The 19,489-nt window shown below is 33.9% G+C and overlaps 1 protein-coding gene across 9 annotated transcripts in view; it reads right to left on the reverse strand.

Annotated features, from left to right (window-relative positions):
• The window catches only part of LOC111423732 (Src homology 2 domain-containing protein sprint), a 138,977-nt gene that overhangs the window by 10,177 nt on the left and 109,311 nt on the right, over positions 1–19,489 (reverse strand). For all 9 annotated transcript variants that reach the window (XM_071199913.1, XM_071199914.1, XM_023057041.2 and 6 more), the window contains one exon: positions 1,678–3,434. In XM_071199913.1, coding sequence (XP_071056014.1) covers positions 1,678–3,434 — 1,757 coding nt within the window. The remainder of the gene's footprint in view (positions 1–1,677; positions 3,435–19,489) is intronic.

Below are 19,489 nucleotides of genomic sequence, written 5' to 3' on the forward strand. Positions count from 1 at the left end.
GCATGGACTGGTAATGTTCTGTCTATACAGGGAATTTCATATATGAAATACTCGCAATATATCAATGCAGTAACCATAGTTACGAAACTACTATGCACTTGCACATCAATTTTGCTTATCTATTTGATAGCATCTGAAGAGTAATCGTGCCAATTTAGAGCATTTTTGAATGAACGTTAGCTGGGATATGGGGTTTTAAACAGCATGGTGAAATTTGCCACAGAAAACTTAGAAACAAAATAACTCGAAAACGAAAGACGCTTGGTACCAATAACTTTGATGAAAGTCAACTTATTTTTTCACGTACAATTAGAAGGTGTAATAAAAACTATAGCATTCCATTTAAAATAACGAAGTTATGATCTACTTCCGGTAGACCGGAAGTGGCGGCCATCTTGAAAATACTTTAGATCGAAAGTACCGAATGAAGAAACCCATGCTATACAAATTTCAAATCTCTACAAATAGTGGAACCTGGTTCTAATGAATGAGGTACGTGGGACACCTGTATATTGTCAATATCTGAGTATTGACAATATTATTGAACGTATGAGTAGAAAGATTGACATATTGTTAATATTAAAAATATTGATGGGATGGTTTGACGAAAACGAAAATATTTGATACATTGATAATAAATATTGACAATCTGAGGAAGATATTGCCAATCCTACGTTAGTAGGATTATATTACGGATTATATCGAGTAATAATGAATACAGACAGATATACTTTAATGGACGAAAGTGCTATTAAGTGGATGGTTCATTAACACATGCAAACATGACATGACATCTTTGACTGCCAACGCAAAACTAAGTAGATTGTCAATAAATATTGATAGTCTGAGGCAATTACAGTTTGTCAATATTTATTGGCCATATTGACAATATTTTATTGACAATATATATTGAAGGGCGCTTAATAGTGCACGACTAAACCCGAATGTTGTGAACCCCTGGTTCTACGTCTAGTGTTAGTTCTACCTTTCGTTCAATAAATAGATACCACATTCTAAATAACATTTAAAACTACAACTAACTCTAGACTTAGAACTAGAAACATTCGGGTTTAGCCGCACGTCCCTCAGGACGGCTAAATCCAAATGATTCTAATTCTAGGTCTTGTGTTAGTTCTAGTGATAATGCTAGTGCAAAACTAGAACCAACACTAGACCGAGAACTAGAAACATTCGGATTTAGCCACACGTCCCTCAGCACGGCTAAACCCAAATGATTTTAGTTCTAGGTCTTGTGTTAGTTCTAGTGATAATGCTAGTGCAAAACTAGAACCAACACTAGACCGACAACTAGAAACATTCGGATTTAGCCGCACGTCTCTAAAGACGGCTAAACCCGAATGATTCTAGTTCTAGGTCTTGTGTTAGTTCTAGTGATAATGCTAGTGTAAAACTAGAACTAACACTAGACCTAGAACTAGAAATATTCCAGTTTAGCCGTCTTAAGAGACGCATGGCTAAACGGAATGTATCAGCTTTATAAGAATATTTGAGAATTTCCAAAAATTTTATTACCCATTAAACACAAATCAATGGAACTAAAGAGCACCTTAAACTGATTTTGCTGCATTTTTGGATTAAACATTAACACCAATAAAAATTATAATTATTTTTGATATTGGAACACTAATTAATAAAAACAAAAAATTTTTTACTCACCTACAAACTTCCAACTATTATCAACTTGCCAAGTATCGGTATTTTTAGGTTTTATACATGGAGGCATCACAGGTTTAACTTCTGGTTTTTTAATAGAAATTCTCGGTTTCGGACTAAGATTATCAACGCTCGACGACATTCCCGAAAATTCTTCGACTCTTTCAAATCCGGGACTGACTAAACCGTGCGAGTGTAAAACGGCTGGATTCGAATGTCTCTGTTGCATTTGCACGGTATTTCTCGTAGGAAAAATCCTCCTCGGAACCGCTACGTTTTGAGCCAAAGAATCCGCGGGTTCCGCATAAAAAGGGCTACCTTGTTTCGGAGACGGGGTTTCGCCGTCCTTTAAGTTACTGTTATTAGGAGTAACCGATGAGCTGGTGTGCGAGTTCGTCGACTCGGTCGGACTTAAAATGTTGTTATTTAACGATAAAACCGTCGGTGTGTGTTGAAGTAAATCAGGTGAGGCTAAATTTTTATTCTTGTGGTTTTCGTTCGTCCATAAATCTTCGTAATCGCTGATTTTATCACCGACGGCGCTTGTGTAGTAAACAGTTGGTGAATCTAAAATATCGCTTTCTTGGTAGTGTTTGGAAATTTTTTGTTTCCCTCTTTTACTTCCTCTACTAGTTTTTGTAATTAAAAGCGGCGATAAAGTGTCCGGTGACATTAAACTTGGGTCAGAATTTGGCGATAAAACGGAGCCGTTTGGTGATGTCACATGTTCGGGTCCTCTCCTTAAACTTCCTTTAGAAGACATCGTTGATGTTTGTCCTTCCGGTGACATTCTTTTCGGGTCGCAAACGATTTCATGTTCTGGGCTAATATTTTGTGATGAATTGACGCTAAATGTTACTGTTGTTGTTACTGTGTAATTGTTTTGTGGGGTTGTTGGTTTAGACCATCTTGGGGGTGGCGCGGGGGGTGTTTTTTCGTTTTTAAATGATGGTAGGACTTTGACTCCGATTCCCACTTCGGGTTTATCCAAGTTATTGATTAAATTTAGCGTGTTTGGTCTTGTTGGTTTATCTTTAACGACTGGTGTCGATGGTTCTGCGGGTTTAAAACTGCTCATTAACGGGTTTAAATTTAAAACTAAATCCGCGTCGGGACTCGAAGAAGCTGATGGTGGAGGGCTGTACCTCCAAAATTCTTGTCCGAGGAGGGCGAAAGATGAAAGTTGTTGGCGAGATTTGGCTTCTCGAATTGCTTTCGGCAAAGATAATTGCACGGGAAGTTCATCACAGCAGTTTGCGTAATGTGCTATCAAAGCCGGCATGTTATCGAACCGGTTCTCGCTGGTTTCTAACCCTAATTTCCCGCTGCTGGATTGTATTAAATAATGTTCAATGTATGGGCCCTTATCCGGTGGTAATCGCACTGAGAGCGCCATTGTGTCCGCTTGGGATGATTGTCTCACCACGAAACAACCCTCTTCTTTTCCTTGTAACAAGTGGAACGCTCCAGCACGTTGAATTCCGGGTAAAAACCAAATCGGGTGGGATCTTATCAATCTTTCTACTAATCCAATATCGCAAGCTGCACCATATCCGGTATCACCACTATCTTCGCTCCCAGCTTCCGATCCACCATTTGAAGAGATTAATGATTCCCTCGATGGTGATCGAGATGGAGTCGCTGGGAGGAAAAATGGTGCTACATTTAAAAGAGGAGGAGTTGATGGTGAAGAAGTTGCAACGGATGGGTTTGGGCGATCACCCAATCCTTGAAAATGTTGTTCCAAAAAGACATCACTTCTGAAATGAAATAAAAAAGGTACATTAAAAAAACGAATATTGGGTTAAAAAAAATCTTACATAATAACTTTTTTGGTTTGATCAATAAATATTTTTGTAACAAACCGATTCATTGCAACGCTTTAAAGCACACTAAAATCTGTTAAATTTTAAGGAGCGTTAATGATGCGAGTATAATTTGGAGTTAAATAGGTCATTAAACCAACGAGAATTGTGTTACAATAATGAGCTGTCTAATTTGAATTTACTGTAAGGAAATCGTTATTTATTTGGTTAAAGATAAATGAATCATGAAAACAAACAAACGAACCCAGAATAGAATAAAAATTAAAATTTAGCGAAATACCACCCTCAAAGAGAAAATTTTTGTTCGACAACAGAAAATTTATTATCCATAGGGGAAGTTGTAATTAAATTCGCCACAAAGCCACCTAAAAAAAAAAATAGACGAAATTCCATCCAACCTGTAAATTAAAAAAAAAAAAAAAAATGACCAAAGAGGTGACAATATGGAACCCCCCCGCGGAAAAACAACCCTTGCAAGCGATTCCATTGTACTTTTAACCCAACCCCCCTTTTGTCCCACGAAGCCTTTAACTTTGAAGGAATCCGCACGACATTTTGTTTCGCGCGCCCTTTCCACTGCACCGGAAGCAATATTTTGACGTGCACAATGGGCCAAGTTGGCGGAATGGAAGATGAAAAATCCACCGGATTCCAAGGGATTATTGAATGGAAGGGCATTTTTCATCTAAAGGGTCTGGTTTTGACGAATAAACGTTAATATATACAGTGGATTTCACTTAAGATGCAATATATAAAAATATATTTCCATAGAAACTATTTACTTTGTTCCACATAAAATGCAACATGTCAATATAGTTTGACATTACAGTAAAACCTTGATATATACCTTTATTGATATACCTATAGATCAATAAAAATATACAACAATCCAGCGTTGAATAACAAATAAAACTTGACTAACACTAGAACTAGAAACATTTCGATTAGCCGTACCTCTCTTAAGATGGCTGGTAGATAGCGCCATACAATATTACTAGAACTAACACAAGACCTAGAACTAGAATCATTCGGGTTTAGCCGTCTTGAAAGACGTGCGGCTAAACCCAAATGATTCTAGTTTTAGGTCTAGTGTTAGTTCTAGTTTTGCGCTAGCACTATCACTAGAACTAACACAAGACCTAGAACTAGAATCACTCGGGTTTAGCCATCTTGAAAGAAGTACGGCTAAACCTTGATATCTCTAATTATCATCTCGGATATCTCTTAACATTCTCTTAGTAGCAGTTTATCTCTTAGTACCATCCCTGATATCTTTTAATATTGTACCTAGCATTCTTCAACCTTGTCTTTGTCATCTCTCAACTCTTCTCCATTATCTATTAATACCTTCCATGATATCTCTCAACATCGTCCCTAGTATCTTCCAATATCATCTCTGGTTTTCCCCAATAGAGTCGAGGATATCCCAGAATATGGTCATTGATATTTATTAACAAAATCTCTATCAACACACAACATCTTCTCAATCATTAATTCATATCGCCCTTGATATCTCTAATTATCATATCGGATATCTCTTAACATTGTCTTTGATATCTTCTAATATCGTCTCTTAAATATAGTCTACAGCATTCCTCAACATCATATCCTCATGATCATATTATCAATATAATCCCTAACATTCTTCAACACTCCACGATTCTCTATCATAATCATCCCTAATATCTCTTAGTACCATCCCTGATATCTTTTAATACTGTACCTAGCATTCTTCAACCTTGTCTCTGTCAACTCTCAACTCTTCTCCATTATCTATTAATACCTTCTATGATATCTTTCAACATTGTCCCTAGTATTTCATCATTTGGGTTTAGCCGTCTTGAAAGACGTGCAGCTAAACCCAAATGATTCTAGTTCTAAGTCTAGTGTTAGTTCTAGTTTTACTCTGGCACTATCACTAGAACTAACACAAGACCTAGAACTAGAACCAATCGGGTTTAGCCGTCTTGAAAGACGTACGGCTAAATCCGAATGTTTCTAGTTCTCGATCTAGTGTTAGTTCTAGTTTTGCAGTAGCACTATCACTAGAACTAACACAAGACCTAGAACTAGAATCATTCGGATTTAGCCATCTTGAAAGACGTGCGGCTAAACCCAAATGATTCTAGTTCTAAATCTAGCGTTAGTTCTAGTTTTACACTTGCACTATCATTAGAACTAACACTATACCTAGAACTAGAATCATTCGGGTTTAGCCGTCTTTAGAGACGTGCGGCTAAACCCGAATGATTCTAGTTCTAAGTATAGTGTTAGTTCTGCATAGTAACAGTGCTAGTGTAAAACTAGAACTAACACTATACCTAGAACTAGAATCATCGGGTTTAGCCGTCTTTAGAGACGTGCGGCTAAACCCGAATATTTCTAGTTCTAGGTGTAGTGTTAGTTCTAGTTTTAATTGTTATTCAACACTAGTTTATTGTATATTTTTATTGTAGTATTTGAAAGGTTAAATATACGTATTAGAAAAGTACATATATTAGATAGTATAGTAGATAGGTAGTCTAGCAGAACTAGTATCATTTATAATATCATAGTAGTTTCGTAACTATGATTACTGCATTCATATATTGCATTAAAATATTGAGTTATATGAAATCCCCAGTATACAAACATGATAAAATATACAAAAACCAAAAAAATATAAATCGAGTAAATAACGTTAGTTTACAAAGTACACTATGAATTTCGAGCTTCCGGTTAAGTAAATTTCCCGAGGTTATTAGTAACCGTTCCCTAAAGCAAAATCCGTTACCATCTCGACCCTTAATTCATCTCCTCTTTACCGGATTATTCTCATCAAAACGCCCTTTATTAAACGTCGAACACAATAATTATTACAAACTACACGAATATCGAATTATTTGAAACAAAATTAAATAATTTCAAAAGAAATCTTAAAAAACATGTCTAAGACAGAAAAAAATAAAGGGAAAGCTTGAAGATCGTACATCATCTTTATGTTAATGTCGGAATCTTTCTGGGACTTATGCACTCCCCTTCAGCTAAATCCCTTAAAGGAAGGGGGAGAGATCTGGCGTTCCTGCAGCTAGAATGCAAATTCCTGTAGGCGCAAAACATCGATTCTCCACCAAATTCTGCCTGTGACACCAGTGACATAAATTTCGCTAAGAACTAGTCCCCATCATTCACTCTTGGGATACGGGAGGTTCTTCGGCCTCTGTCTCTAGAGAGGGTTTCCCCCGTGACATATTGCAGCTATTCGTCGTGCTTTTTTATTATTGGAAATAGCTTGAAAGATCGACAGTATTTTTCATCACGAAAAAGATATAAGCTTTTTACGTCTTTCTACGTAATTATTACGTTGAGAATTCCGCGAAATTAGCTGACGGGAATGTCTTAATACCACTTTAAGGTGTTCTTAGAGGATATTAAGGAAGAGGAGAACGTGGCAAGGGGATTTCCCCTTTATTACTATTATTATCATTGCGGTAGGTGTTAACGGCTTTACTTGGATACTTGAGGGGAAATGTGAAATGTAAATTCAAAGTATCAGTTTGAAGGAATATTGATTTAAGTTGGAGCTTCAATTAAAATTTCTGTTATCATAATAGTTGTTTTTAGTAAATACGTGCAGATAATATTGAATACAGCAAAGAAGATCAATACAATGTATTAGATGATATCAAAGATAATTATTAATGACCATATTCTGGGATATCCTCGACTATCTTGGCGAAAACCAGGGATGATATTGAGAGATACTAGGGACAATGTTGAGAGATATCACGGAAGGTATTGACAAATAATGGAGAAGAGTTGAGAGATGTTAAAGACAAGGTTGAAGAATGATAGGTATAGTATTAAAAGATATAAAGGATGATACTGAGAGATATTAGGGATAATAATGATAGAGAATGGAGGAGTATTGAAGAATGTTAGGGATTATGTTGATATGATCATGAGGATATGATGTTGAGGAATGCTGTAGACTATATTTACGAGACGATATTAGAAGATATCAAAGACAATGTTAAGAGATATCCGAGATGATAATTAGAGATATCAAGAGCGATATGAATTAATGATGGAGAAGATGTCGAGTGTTGATAGAGATTCTGTTAATGAATATCAATGACCATATTCTGGAATATCCTCGACTATGTTGAGGAAAACCAGGGATGATATTGGAAGATACTAGGGACAATGTTGAGAGATATCATGGGAGGTATTAATAGATAATGTAGAAGAGTTGAGAGACGACAAAGACAAGGTTGAAGAATGCTAGGTACAGTATTAAAAGCTATCAGGGATGGTACTAAGATATATTAGGGATGATTATGATAGAGAATGGAGGAGTGTTGAAGAATGTTAGGGATTATGTTGATAATATTATTATAAGGATATGATGTTGAGGAATGTTGTGGACTATATTTAAGAGACGATATTAGAAAATATCAAAGACAATGTTAAGAGATATCCGAGATGATAATTAGAGATATCTACGGCGATATGAATTAATGATGGAGAAGATGTTGAGTGTTGATAGAGATTCTGTTAATAAATATCAATGACCATATTCTGGGATATCCTCGACTATGTTGAGGAAAACCAGAGATGATATTGGAAGATACTAGGGACAATGTTGAGAGATATCACGGAAGGTATTGATAGATAATGGAGAAGAGTTGAGAGATATTAGGGACAAGGTTGAAGAATGTTAGATACAATATTAAAAGATAACAGGGATGATGCTGAGCGTTATTAGGGATGATATTGATAGATAATGGTGGAATGTTGAGGAATGCTGTAGACTATATTCAGGAGACGATATTAGAAGATATCAAAGACAATGTTAAGAGATATCCGAGATTATAATTAGAGATATCAAGGATTATATAAACTAATGATGGAAAAGATGTTGAGTGATGTTAGGGATTCTGTTAATAAATATCAATGACCATATTCTGGCATATCTTCCACTACCTTGGCGAAAACTAGGAATGATATAGGAAGATACTAGGGACAACGTTAAGGGATATCACGGAAGGTATTGATAGATAATGGAGAAGAGTTGAGAGATATTAGGGACAAGGTTGAAGAATGCTAGATACAATATTAAAAAATAATAAGGATGATGCTGAGAGATATTAAGGATGATATTGATAGATAATGGTGGAGTGTTGAGGAATGTTAGGGATTATGTTAACAATAAGATCAGGAGGATATGATGTTGAAGAATGCTGTAGACTATATTCAGGAGACGATATTAGAAGATATCAAAGACAATGTTAAGAGATATCCGAGATGATAATTAGAGATATCAAGGGTGATATGACTTAATGATGGAAATAATGTCCATATGTTGAATGATGTGATCATATTCTGGGATATCCTCGACTATGTTGGGAAAAATCAGGGATGATATTGGAAGATACTAGGGTTGAGGAATGCTAGGTACAGTATTAAAAGATATCAAGGATGGTACCGAGAGATATTAGGGATGATAATGATAGAGAATGGAGGAGTATTGAGCAATGCTACGACTATATTCAGGGGACGATATTAGAAGATATCAAAGAGAATGTTAAGAAATATCCGAGATGATAATTAGAGATATCAAGGACGATATAAACTAGTGATGGGACGGTATTTGAGAAGCGGTATTTTGGAGCGGTATTTTTGAGGAGCGTACCACTTACACGCGATTTTAAGTATTTTAAAAACCGTTACAAAACGAGGAACGATATATGGAGCATTATTCTAATGGAACGTACAATTCCGGCGCGACATTTAAAATACCCGATTCCGGGGTACGGAATATATAATTTTTTCTAACTTGCTACGAAACCAGCTAAGTTTTTGCTCAAGGTCACGATATTTTGGAACGGTATTTTTGTGTAGCAATCGTTCCTGGAGCGCGACACAGTTATAAACTAATGATGGAAAAGATGTTGAGTGATGTTAGGGATTCTGTTAATAAATATCCATATTCTGGCATATCGTCTACTACCTTGGCGAAAACTAGGAATGATATAGGAAGATACTAGGGACAATGTTAAGATATATCACGGAAGGTATTGATAGATAATGGAAGAATGTTGAGGAATGTTAGGGATTATGTTGATAATATGAATTCAGAAGACGATATTAGAAGATATCAAAAGACAATGTTAAGAGATATTCGAGATAATAATTAGAGATATCAAGGGTGATATGAATTAATGATGGAGAAGATGTTATATACTCAATTATGTTGGGTTTTTTCGCTCGGTTATAAAATACGATTAGTATTTATAGATAAAATACCACTTCCTTTCTTATTACATAATTTTCTTTGAAATTTTCTATCTTAATTATGATTATAAATACGTTATTTAACATAGATTTAAAAAAAATCAAATCATCTTTTTGCAACTAGGAAACAGTAAATCCGAGTAATTCAACCGGAATTATTCCAACATAAATCATACACCTCCAATTTCCACCGCGTAATTGGAACTAATCCTACGACTCGCATTCCCTTCCAATTGCTAGGAATGGTTTTTCCCTCAACTAATGCATCCTTAATCCTGCTTAATGCCAACTGTCGAGGTCTAGAAACCCCTCCACAGGAAAGACTTTTCTGTACTTAATACGAAATAACATAAAGTCTCATCCTACACACTTGAAACTCAATCTAAACGAAACGAACCGCGTCGTTCGTCTTTTAATTACTGACCTGTTTCTGTTGCTCTAAAAATAACCATGCGACAAGTTGTTAAAATATTAATGCTTTGGTTACGTACTTACGAGAACGAGGCGGAAATGAAAACACGAAAATAATCGTCTTGAGAATGTGTGTAGGTTTATAAAACCAGTTTAATTTAATACAGATGAAAGTGGCCCGTTTTAATCGAAAAATGAAAGCAAAACGAATTTTTTTTGGTAAAAATCTTTTTTTATACTTGTTTGCAACTTTATTCACTTCCCGCACCCATTAGGACGATCCCTTCCGTACATACGACTTCACATTCGCATTTTGCTTACGCCGACGGCAACACCTGTTGTGCCCGTCCGGATTTTCCGGTGAGAAATCCCCGGCTGCTGGGTGGTGGATAGCGGACGAGTTGCTTTTTGCCAACTTCCCTAAAGCTCCCTTTTCCCGGAATCAGAACGCCCGGGGTGGACTAAAACCGAACGGCCCTTTTGTTTGTCGTATCCGTTCGTCCCCGTTTTTGCCGATCCAGCGAAAAAGAACCACCATCTCATTAGACGAAGAAACTCTTTTGTAAATAAAAGTAAATTTTCCGCCAAAACTTTTCTAAACCAATTTTATTTATAACCCTTTTTTGCTAATGATTTATATCGACAATATTCGCCAGTGAAATCCATTAGTTATTGGACAAAAGCTGTTTCCCCTTGGGTCATAATTTCGTCTGGTCTAAATTATTCGATGGTAATTCATCAATTTGAACGCATCGCGCTCTGCTCGGTCCAGATTTTTCCCATATTTCAGTCGCGGCGGTTTTAACATGTCCCACGGGAGGGCGCGTACGCCATTACGCAAGGTGTTATTAACGTTAATGGCCGGGGGATATTTCTGATTTTATGTACGCGTGGAAATTCACTTGCAGCTGTCCCCGTTTATATCAACAACGATCATTTAAATAACAAAACCCCAACATAGTAGTACCACTCGACTGTGAAAGCTTTCAGTTTTACTGTTGATATACAACCAACTACTTGTTGTTGACAGTTTTAGCGAGATACAAAAGAGAGATTACTACCTATCCTCAATAGGAGGTAGTTTTCTATGGAGTTTGACTTCCAGTACTTTAGTTATTCAAAGCAAACTGAATACAATAACGAATTATGATTTATTATGTTACATAAAGTTAACGAAATAACAATGAAGAGTTTTATTTGATAAAGATATTTATCGTAGAAGTTATTGAACTCGCTATTTTTCATTCTTCTCGATAAGAATCATAAAATATACAATAAATAGTGATACAATAAAGTCTACATACACCCCAGAAAATGATAATATCTCAGCTCCTGAAATGTAATTCAATGAATTTTTTAAATTAATGATATTAGAAGTCTATATTATTTTAATATAAAGTCGAATTATTCTAGTTCTAGGTTTTGTGTTAGTTCTAGTGATGGTGCTAGTGTAAAACTAGAACTAACGCTAGACCTAGAACTAGAAATATTCGGATTTAGCCGCACGTCTTTCAAGACGGCTAAACCCGAATGATTCTAGTTCTAGGTCTTGTGTTAGTTCTAGTGATAGTGCTAGTGCAAAATTAGAACTAACACTAGATCTAGAACTAGAAATATTCGGATTTAGCCGCACGTCTTTCAAGACGGCTAAACCCGAATGATTCTAGTTCTAGGTCTTGTGTTAGTTCTAGTGATAGTGCTAGTGCAAAATTAGAACTAACACTAGATCTAGAACTAGAAATATTCGGATTTAGCCGCACGTCTTTCAAGACGGCTAAACCCGAATGATTCTAGTTTTAGGTCTTGTGTTAGTTCTAGTGATAGTGCTAGTGCAAAATTAGAACTAACACTAGATCTAGAACTAGAAATATTCGGATTTAGCCGCACGTCTTTCAAGACGGCTAAACCCGAATGATTCTAGTTCTAGGTCTTCTGTTAGTTCTAGTGATAGTGCAAAATTAGAACTAACACTAGATCTAGAACTAGAAACATTCGGGCTTAGCCGCACGTCTCTCAAGGCGGCTAAACCCGAATGATTCTAGTTCTAGATCTTGTGTTAGTTCTAGTGATAGTGCAAAACTAGAACCAACACTAGATCTAGAACTAGTGACATTCGGATTTAGCCGCACGTCTCTCAAGACGGCTAAATCGGAATTATTCTAGTTCTAGGTCTTGTGTTAGTTCTAGTGATGGTGCTAGTGTAAAACTAGAACTAACACTAAAACTAGAAATATTCGGATTTAGCCGCACGTCTTTCAAGACGGCTAAACCCGAATGATTCTAGTTCTAGGTCTTGTGTTAGTTCTAGTGATAATGATAGTGATTCTAATTTTAGTTCAATAAAAATATGCAACATAATACAACCTAAAAGTAGAAACATTCAGGTTAAGCCGTTTTAAGAGACGCACAGCTAAACGGAATGTTTTTAGTTGTAAGTCTAGTGCTAGTGTTAGTCTAGTTTTATTTGTTATTCAGCGCTAGATAGTTGTATATGTTTATATACATATATATAGACTTTTTTGAGTTAAAGATATGATTATGTTTTGTGCTCCCCCCGATTAATAATAACTTATATAGTTTTTATGTAAAATATGGAAATAATATGAACTTCTTGCATGTTTTGTTAGAAAATATCATTGAATTACATTTCGGCAATTGAGTTGACTGTATGTAGACTTTATTGTATCACTGTATATACAGGGTGCCCATTATGTATGGAATATCGTATATATCTTGGTAGGTATCAACTTTATAAAAAAACATTTTATACAAAAGTTGTTTTTAAACAATTTTTACATTTTCTTTTTAATTTTCTGATGTAAGGATACAAAAATTTTACGTCATCGTAAAGAGAAAAGTAATCTCTATCAAATGAGCCTAACGAAAGGGTACATTGCCATTTATATGACAAATAAAATATTAAACAACTTTTATATGAAATGTTTTATTATAAAGCCAACATTTAGCGAGATATACAGTGTGTCCCCGGATAGGTGAAACGACTCTTATAAAAGGTAAAAATTTTTCGAAAAACTTTGCCTAAATAAAGCAATAACCATAGTTATCAGTTTTTCCCCGGTTCCATAACACTGAATTACGTGTCTGTCAACTTTTTCCTCTAATGTTAACATTGTATTTAAAAAACACTTTAAGTTTACTAAATTACAGTTTGACAGATTAACAGTGACAGGAAAGCAATTTTGTTTTTCCATGGCAGTCTTTGTTAGAAATACAATTTTTTAATATGGTTTTTTCAAAATAGGCCGATCATTCAAAAAATTTGCATATGGCCATAGTTTTTCATTCTGAACAAAACTTCTTAGTGACACTTTCACATACTGTAAACAGAAAAGGTACTTTACCTGCCACAAAAAGAGTTTTTCTTTCACTGTCAAGGCTTACTTACTTTTTAAAAATTGAAAATATGTTCAAAATTAGTCTTTAAGCAGGGCTGAACCCAAAAAGATGACAATTAATATCGAAAAAAATTTACATTTTATAAGAGTCATTTCACCTATCCGGGACACACTGTATACTATATTCCATACATAATGGGCACCCCTGTATTTACATTACAAGTCTCGATGACAAGAAAAAAAGCGTCATAATTTTCTGTCACTATTATTGTTTTACAATTTTTTTATTAACAAAGAGCAATAAGATATAATCTAATGACTCGATCTCGAAGTTTAAATCCAGTTTGGGAGGCAGCTTTTTATCCACCCGAAGAAGATGAAGACGACACGGATCCTCCCGTTTTAAAACCTTTAAAAAAATTCTGCACGGGAAGTGAATATTTCGGCGAATGGAGAAAAATTGGGATGGATGGAGAAGGAATTTACACATTTCCTCACGGTGTAATATATACGGGTCATTTAAGAGATGGACAATTTCATGGTGAAGGTATCTTGAAATATCCTCAAGGACAACAAATGGAAGGTTTATGGAGAAATGGAAATTTGGTGAAATACCGATTTAGATTTACGGATAAATTGTTGTATATCCTTCCATGGAATTATTGTCAACCTCCTGATCGAAGATTTTATATCACACGTAAACAAGGATTTAATGGTACTTACGAAGAGAATAAAACTAATGACCCGATAGCACGAAAAATTCCCGATACGATGTACGATACCGTTGATGGATTTTACGATCCTCACTTAAAATGCGTTGTGAGTGCTAGAGACGTAAAGAAAATCTTACGAATCTTATCGTCAGCGGAAGAAACTTGGACGCTTGAACGTTGCAGAAAAGCTTGGGATGAAAACGTTGGTTACAAACCGGAATTGTACGAAAAATGGACCACCGGAAATGTATTAGAGTTATCCGTCGTCGATGAAAACAGCCACACAGAGACGAGTCTTGGTACATTGGAGGAAACCTCGTCCGATTCATAACTTTTTTCTTTAACATAAAGCTTCTTTGAGAGCACTGATTAAAAATAATTCTTCCAAAGTCGTAGGCTTTAATTCGGTTCCTTGTCGCAGTCTGGTTTACAACCCTCCGGGGAGCAAATTAAGACTGCACCGAACCCAGATAGGTTTTCCCCGGGTCGTCGTTTTTACGAGGGGTAGACGACAAATACTCGCCCCTTCCAGGTAATGAAATCAAATGAAATACCATTGGCCTTTAACATTTGAGGTGTACCAAAGTAGATTTTATTCACTTCAAAGATTTATTTTATGCCATACACTTATTTAAATCAGTTTCGGTATGAAGCAAATTTTTCTTTATTAAAATAATTAATAGACACAAGATAGAAATATATCAAAACTCAACTTATTTTAGTTAAGAAAATGAATAAGAAATTGATAAAGGACAAAAAAAATGCTTTAATTTGATACCCAACAACCTATATTTTGGTTAAAAAATTAATAATAATCCGCCATCTTTATTTTCAATTGTTGTTTTATTATTACCTTATTAAGTTTTAGAAATTTTAACCAAAACACATCGTGTTTCAATTAAAATCAATCGGTTTGTAATTTCATACAATTTATAATTAATGACAATAATTGTTATTACCAGTTATTATCATTATAAATTTCAATTTTTTTTTGCAATATAAAAATTGATTAATAATACAATTAAAATCGTGATAAAAATTAAAAATCCTTCAATTTGATACCCAACAACCCATATTTTGGTTAGAAAATTAATAATAACCCGCCATCTTTATTTTCAATTTTTTTATTATTATTATTTTTTAGAGTTTTAAGCGAAACACATCGTGTTTTGACTTAAATGAATCGGTTTTTAATTTTCTACAAATTAAAATAAATAAAAATAATTGTTATTACCAATTATTATTATTACGATTTTCAATTTTTTGTTGCAATATAAAATTGTTTAATAACACAATTAAAGTCGTGATAAAAATTAAAAATCCTTCAATTTGATACCAAACAACCCATATTTTGGTTAAAAAATTAATAATAATTCGCCATCTTTATTTTCAATTGTTTTTTTATTATCTTCTAGAACATTTAATCAAAACATATGGTGTTTGGAGTAAAATCGATTGGTCTACAATTTATAATTAAATGAAAATAATTATTACCAATTATTATGATCACGATTTTCAATTGATCTTTTATTATCATCTTATTATCTTTTAGTTATTAAGCAAAACACATCGTATTTGGACTTAAATGAATCGGTTTTTAATTTCCTACAATTCAAAATCAATAAAAATAATTTTTATTACCAATTAATAATAATTGGTATTACGATTTTCAATTTTTTTTGCAATATAAAAATTATTTAATAATACAATTCAAATCGTAATAACAATTAAAAATCCTCCAATTTGATACCCAACAATCCATATTTAGGTTAAAAAAATAACAATAACCCGCCATCTTTATTTTCAATTCTTTTTTTATTATTATCTTTTAAAGTTTTTAACCAAGACACATCGTGTTTGGACTTAAATGAATCGGTTTTTAATTTCCTACAATTTAAAATCAATAAAAATAATTGTTATTACCAATTATTATTACGATTTTCAATTTTTTTTGCTATATAAAAATTATTTAATAATACAATTAAGATCGTAATAGAAATTAAAAATCCTTTAATTTGATACCCAACAACCCATATTTTGATTAAAAAATTAATAATAATCCGCCATCTTTATTTTCAATTGCTTTTTTATTATTATCTTATTATCTTCTAGAACTTTTAACCAAAACATATGGTATTTAGACTAAAATCGAATTTCCTACAATTTATAATTATGAAAATAATTATTACCCATTATTATTATTACGATTTTCAATTGTTTTCTTTTATTATTATCTTATTATCTTTTAGAGTTTTTAACCAAAACTTATCGTGTTTGGACTTAAATGAATCGGTTTTCAATTCCCTACAAATTAAAATCAATAAAAATAATTGTTATTATCAATTATTATTATTACGATTTTCAATTTTCTTTGTAATACTATAAAACTAATTTAATAACACAATTAAAATCGGAATAAAAATTAAAAATCCTTCAATTTAATACCCAACAATCTATATTTAGGTTGAAAAATAACAATAACCCGCCATTTTTATTTTCAATTGTTTTTTTTTTATTATTCTTATTATCTTTTAGAATTTTTAATCAAAACACATGGTGTTTGGGCTTAAATGAATCGTCTTTTAATTCTCTATGGATTAAATATGTTCCTTTTTCGTATTTCCCGCAATTAAAGATATTTTTTGTTTAATTTAATTTTATTTAGACTTATAAATATGAATTTGTAACATTTAAAATCTAAATTCACCTTTGGATTTGGATTTAGTGTTATCAATTCGACTTGTACTTATTTTAAGTGACTTCTTTTTATGTTCACTATCACCTTTTCCAATAGTCCAAGTTTCGTAAAGAGATGGTTTGTATCCAACGGGTTCATCCCAACTTCTTCTACAATTCTCTTCTATCCATTTTTCTTCGCTAGTACTAGGAATTCTAATGATGGTGTTTTTATCAATAGCGCTTACAACACATTTTAGTTTGGGATCATAAAACCCATCCCCAACGTCGTAACAACCATCAGGTATTTTCCTGGGTACATTAGCGTTAGTTACGCGTTCTTTTGAGGTTGGTTGAAACCCGTCTTTTATTGTTGTAGCGTATCTTCGATCGTCTTTTGAAAGATAATTCCAATCGTCATTATTATAAACTAAACCATCTTTAAAAACCACATACTTTTCTTTTTCAAATTCGCCTATAACTCTTTGTCCCATCGGGTATGTGTAGGTACCAGTTTTGAATTGATTATCGTCGAAATCTCCTTCGAATTTAACATTATGCGGGAAAGTGTATTGACCTTCTTTGGTCATTCCGAGATTGTTCCATGTTCCCAGGTAAGAACTTCCGGTGTTAAAGTTTGTTAATGGGCGAGATTCTTCGATGCGATCTTTTAAACCCTCATAATAAAACGTTGATCTTGGTCGACCGAAAACGCGTTCCCAATCGCGAGATAATCTCCGAGTCATAATTTTAATAACACACAACAAAAAAAAATAGAAAAAATTAAAAGATATAAACGTAAAAGATTAAAGAAAATAAAATACAAAAAATGAGAAAAGTCAGAAAAAAAAATTAATGACAAATTATCATTGCCATTTTATTGTTGGTGTTGTTATAGAAATCAGATTTTGATCCACTTAAAATTGTTGCAACACGATTTTCTTTTCCTGGAGACAAAGCAAAACGTGAAAAATTATGTGTTGTTCCACTTAATCCAACCTATAAATAAGTTAACACGGCGCTGTTTCTTTCAAGCATTCCATTCGACTATTTATAAAGCCGGGTTTGAATAATGAAAAAATCTCCGAGGAGAATTGTAATAAATACTTCACCTCGCAGATGTAAAAAAGAATAACTTTGTAATCTTATGAAACTGAGATTGTACGATTCTAAAGTTAGATTTTGCTACTTAGATTCAATTACACACAAATAACCTTGCGGTTTAGGAAAATATATTATTAAATTTAATTGATATATTAATATAATTTATAACTTATAACAAACATTTTCCGATATATTTAATTTTAAATAGTTTTAAAATGAATTTGTACGAATTTTTACATTATTGGTACACATTTTTTGTACATTTTTGTACAATTTTTACTTTTGTACATTTCTTGTACACATTTTTTGTACAACTTTTACATTTACAGTGAATTTGACTTAAAATGCAATATACAAAAATATATTTCCATAGAAACCAGGGCTAATGTTAGTTATCTTGTTCTATATCTAATGTTAGTTCTAGTGACAGTGGTAGGTAGACCTAGTTAACATAAGACTATGTTGCATATTTTTATTGAACTAAAACTATCACTAGAACTAACACAAGACCTAGAACTAGAATCATTCGGGTTTAGCCGTCTTGAGAGACGTGCGGCTAAACCCGAATGTTTCTAGTTCTCGGTCTAGTGTTAGTTCTAGTTTTACACTAGCACTATCACAAAAACTAACACAAGACCTAGAACTAGAATCATCCGGGGTTAGCCGTCTTGACAGACGTGCGGCTAAACCCGAATGTTTCTAGTTCTTGGTCTAGTGTTACTTCTAGTTTTACACTAGCACTATCACAAAAACTAACACAATATTTAGAACTAGAATCATTCGGGTTTAGCCGTCTTGAGAGGCGTGCGGCTAAACCCGAATGTTTCTAGTTCTCGGTCTAGTGCTAGTTCTAGTTTTACACTAGCAATATCACTAGAACCAACACAAGACCTAAAACTAGAATCATTCGGGTTTAGCCGTCTTGAGAAACGTACGGCTAAATCCGAATGTTTCTAGTTATCGGTCTAGTGTTAGTTATAGTATTGCACTAGCACTCTCACTAGAACTAACACGAGACCTAGAACTAGAATCATTCGGGCTTAGCCGTCTTGCGAGACGTGCGGCTAAACCCGAATGTTTCTAGTTCTCGGTCTAGTGCTAGTTCTAGTTTTACACTAGCAATATCACTAGAACCAACACAAGACCTAAAACTAGAATCATTCGGGTTTAGCCGTCTTGAGAAACGTACGGCTAAATCCGAATGTTTCTAGTTATCGGTCTAGTGTTAGTTATAGTATTGCACTAGCACTCTCACTAGAACTAACACAAGACCTAGAACTAGAATCATTCGGGCTTAGCCGCACGTCTGTCAAGACGGCTAACCCCGAATGATTCTAGTTCTCGGTCTAGTGTTAGTTCAATGCCTGTACTATTAAGCTTTGTTGCATTTTATGTGGGACAGTACATGTACATAGTAATTTCATAACTTAGTTACTGCATTCATATATTGCGA

This window comes from Onthophagus taurus, chromosome 11 (assembly GCF_036711975.1).
Source record: "Onthophagus taurus isolate NC chromosome 11, IU_Otau_3.0, whole genome shotgun sequence".
Classification (NCBI taxonomy): Eukaryota; Metazoa; Arthropoda; class Insecta; order Coleoptera; family Scarabaeidae; genus Onthophagus; species Onthophagus taurus.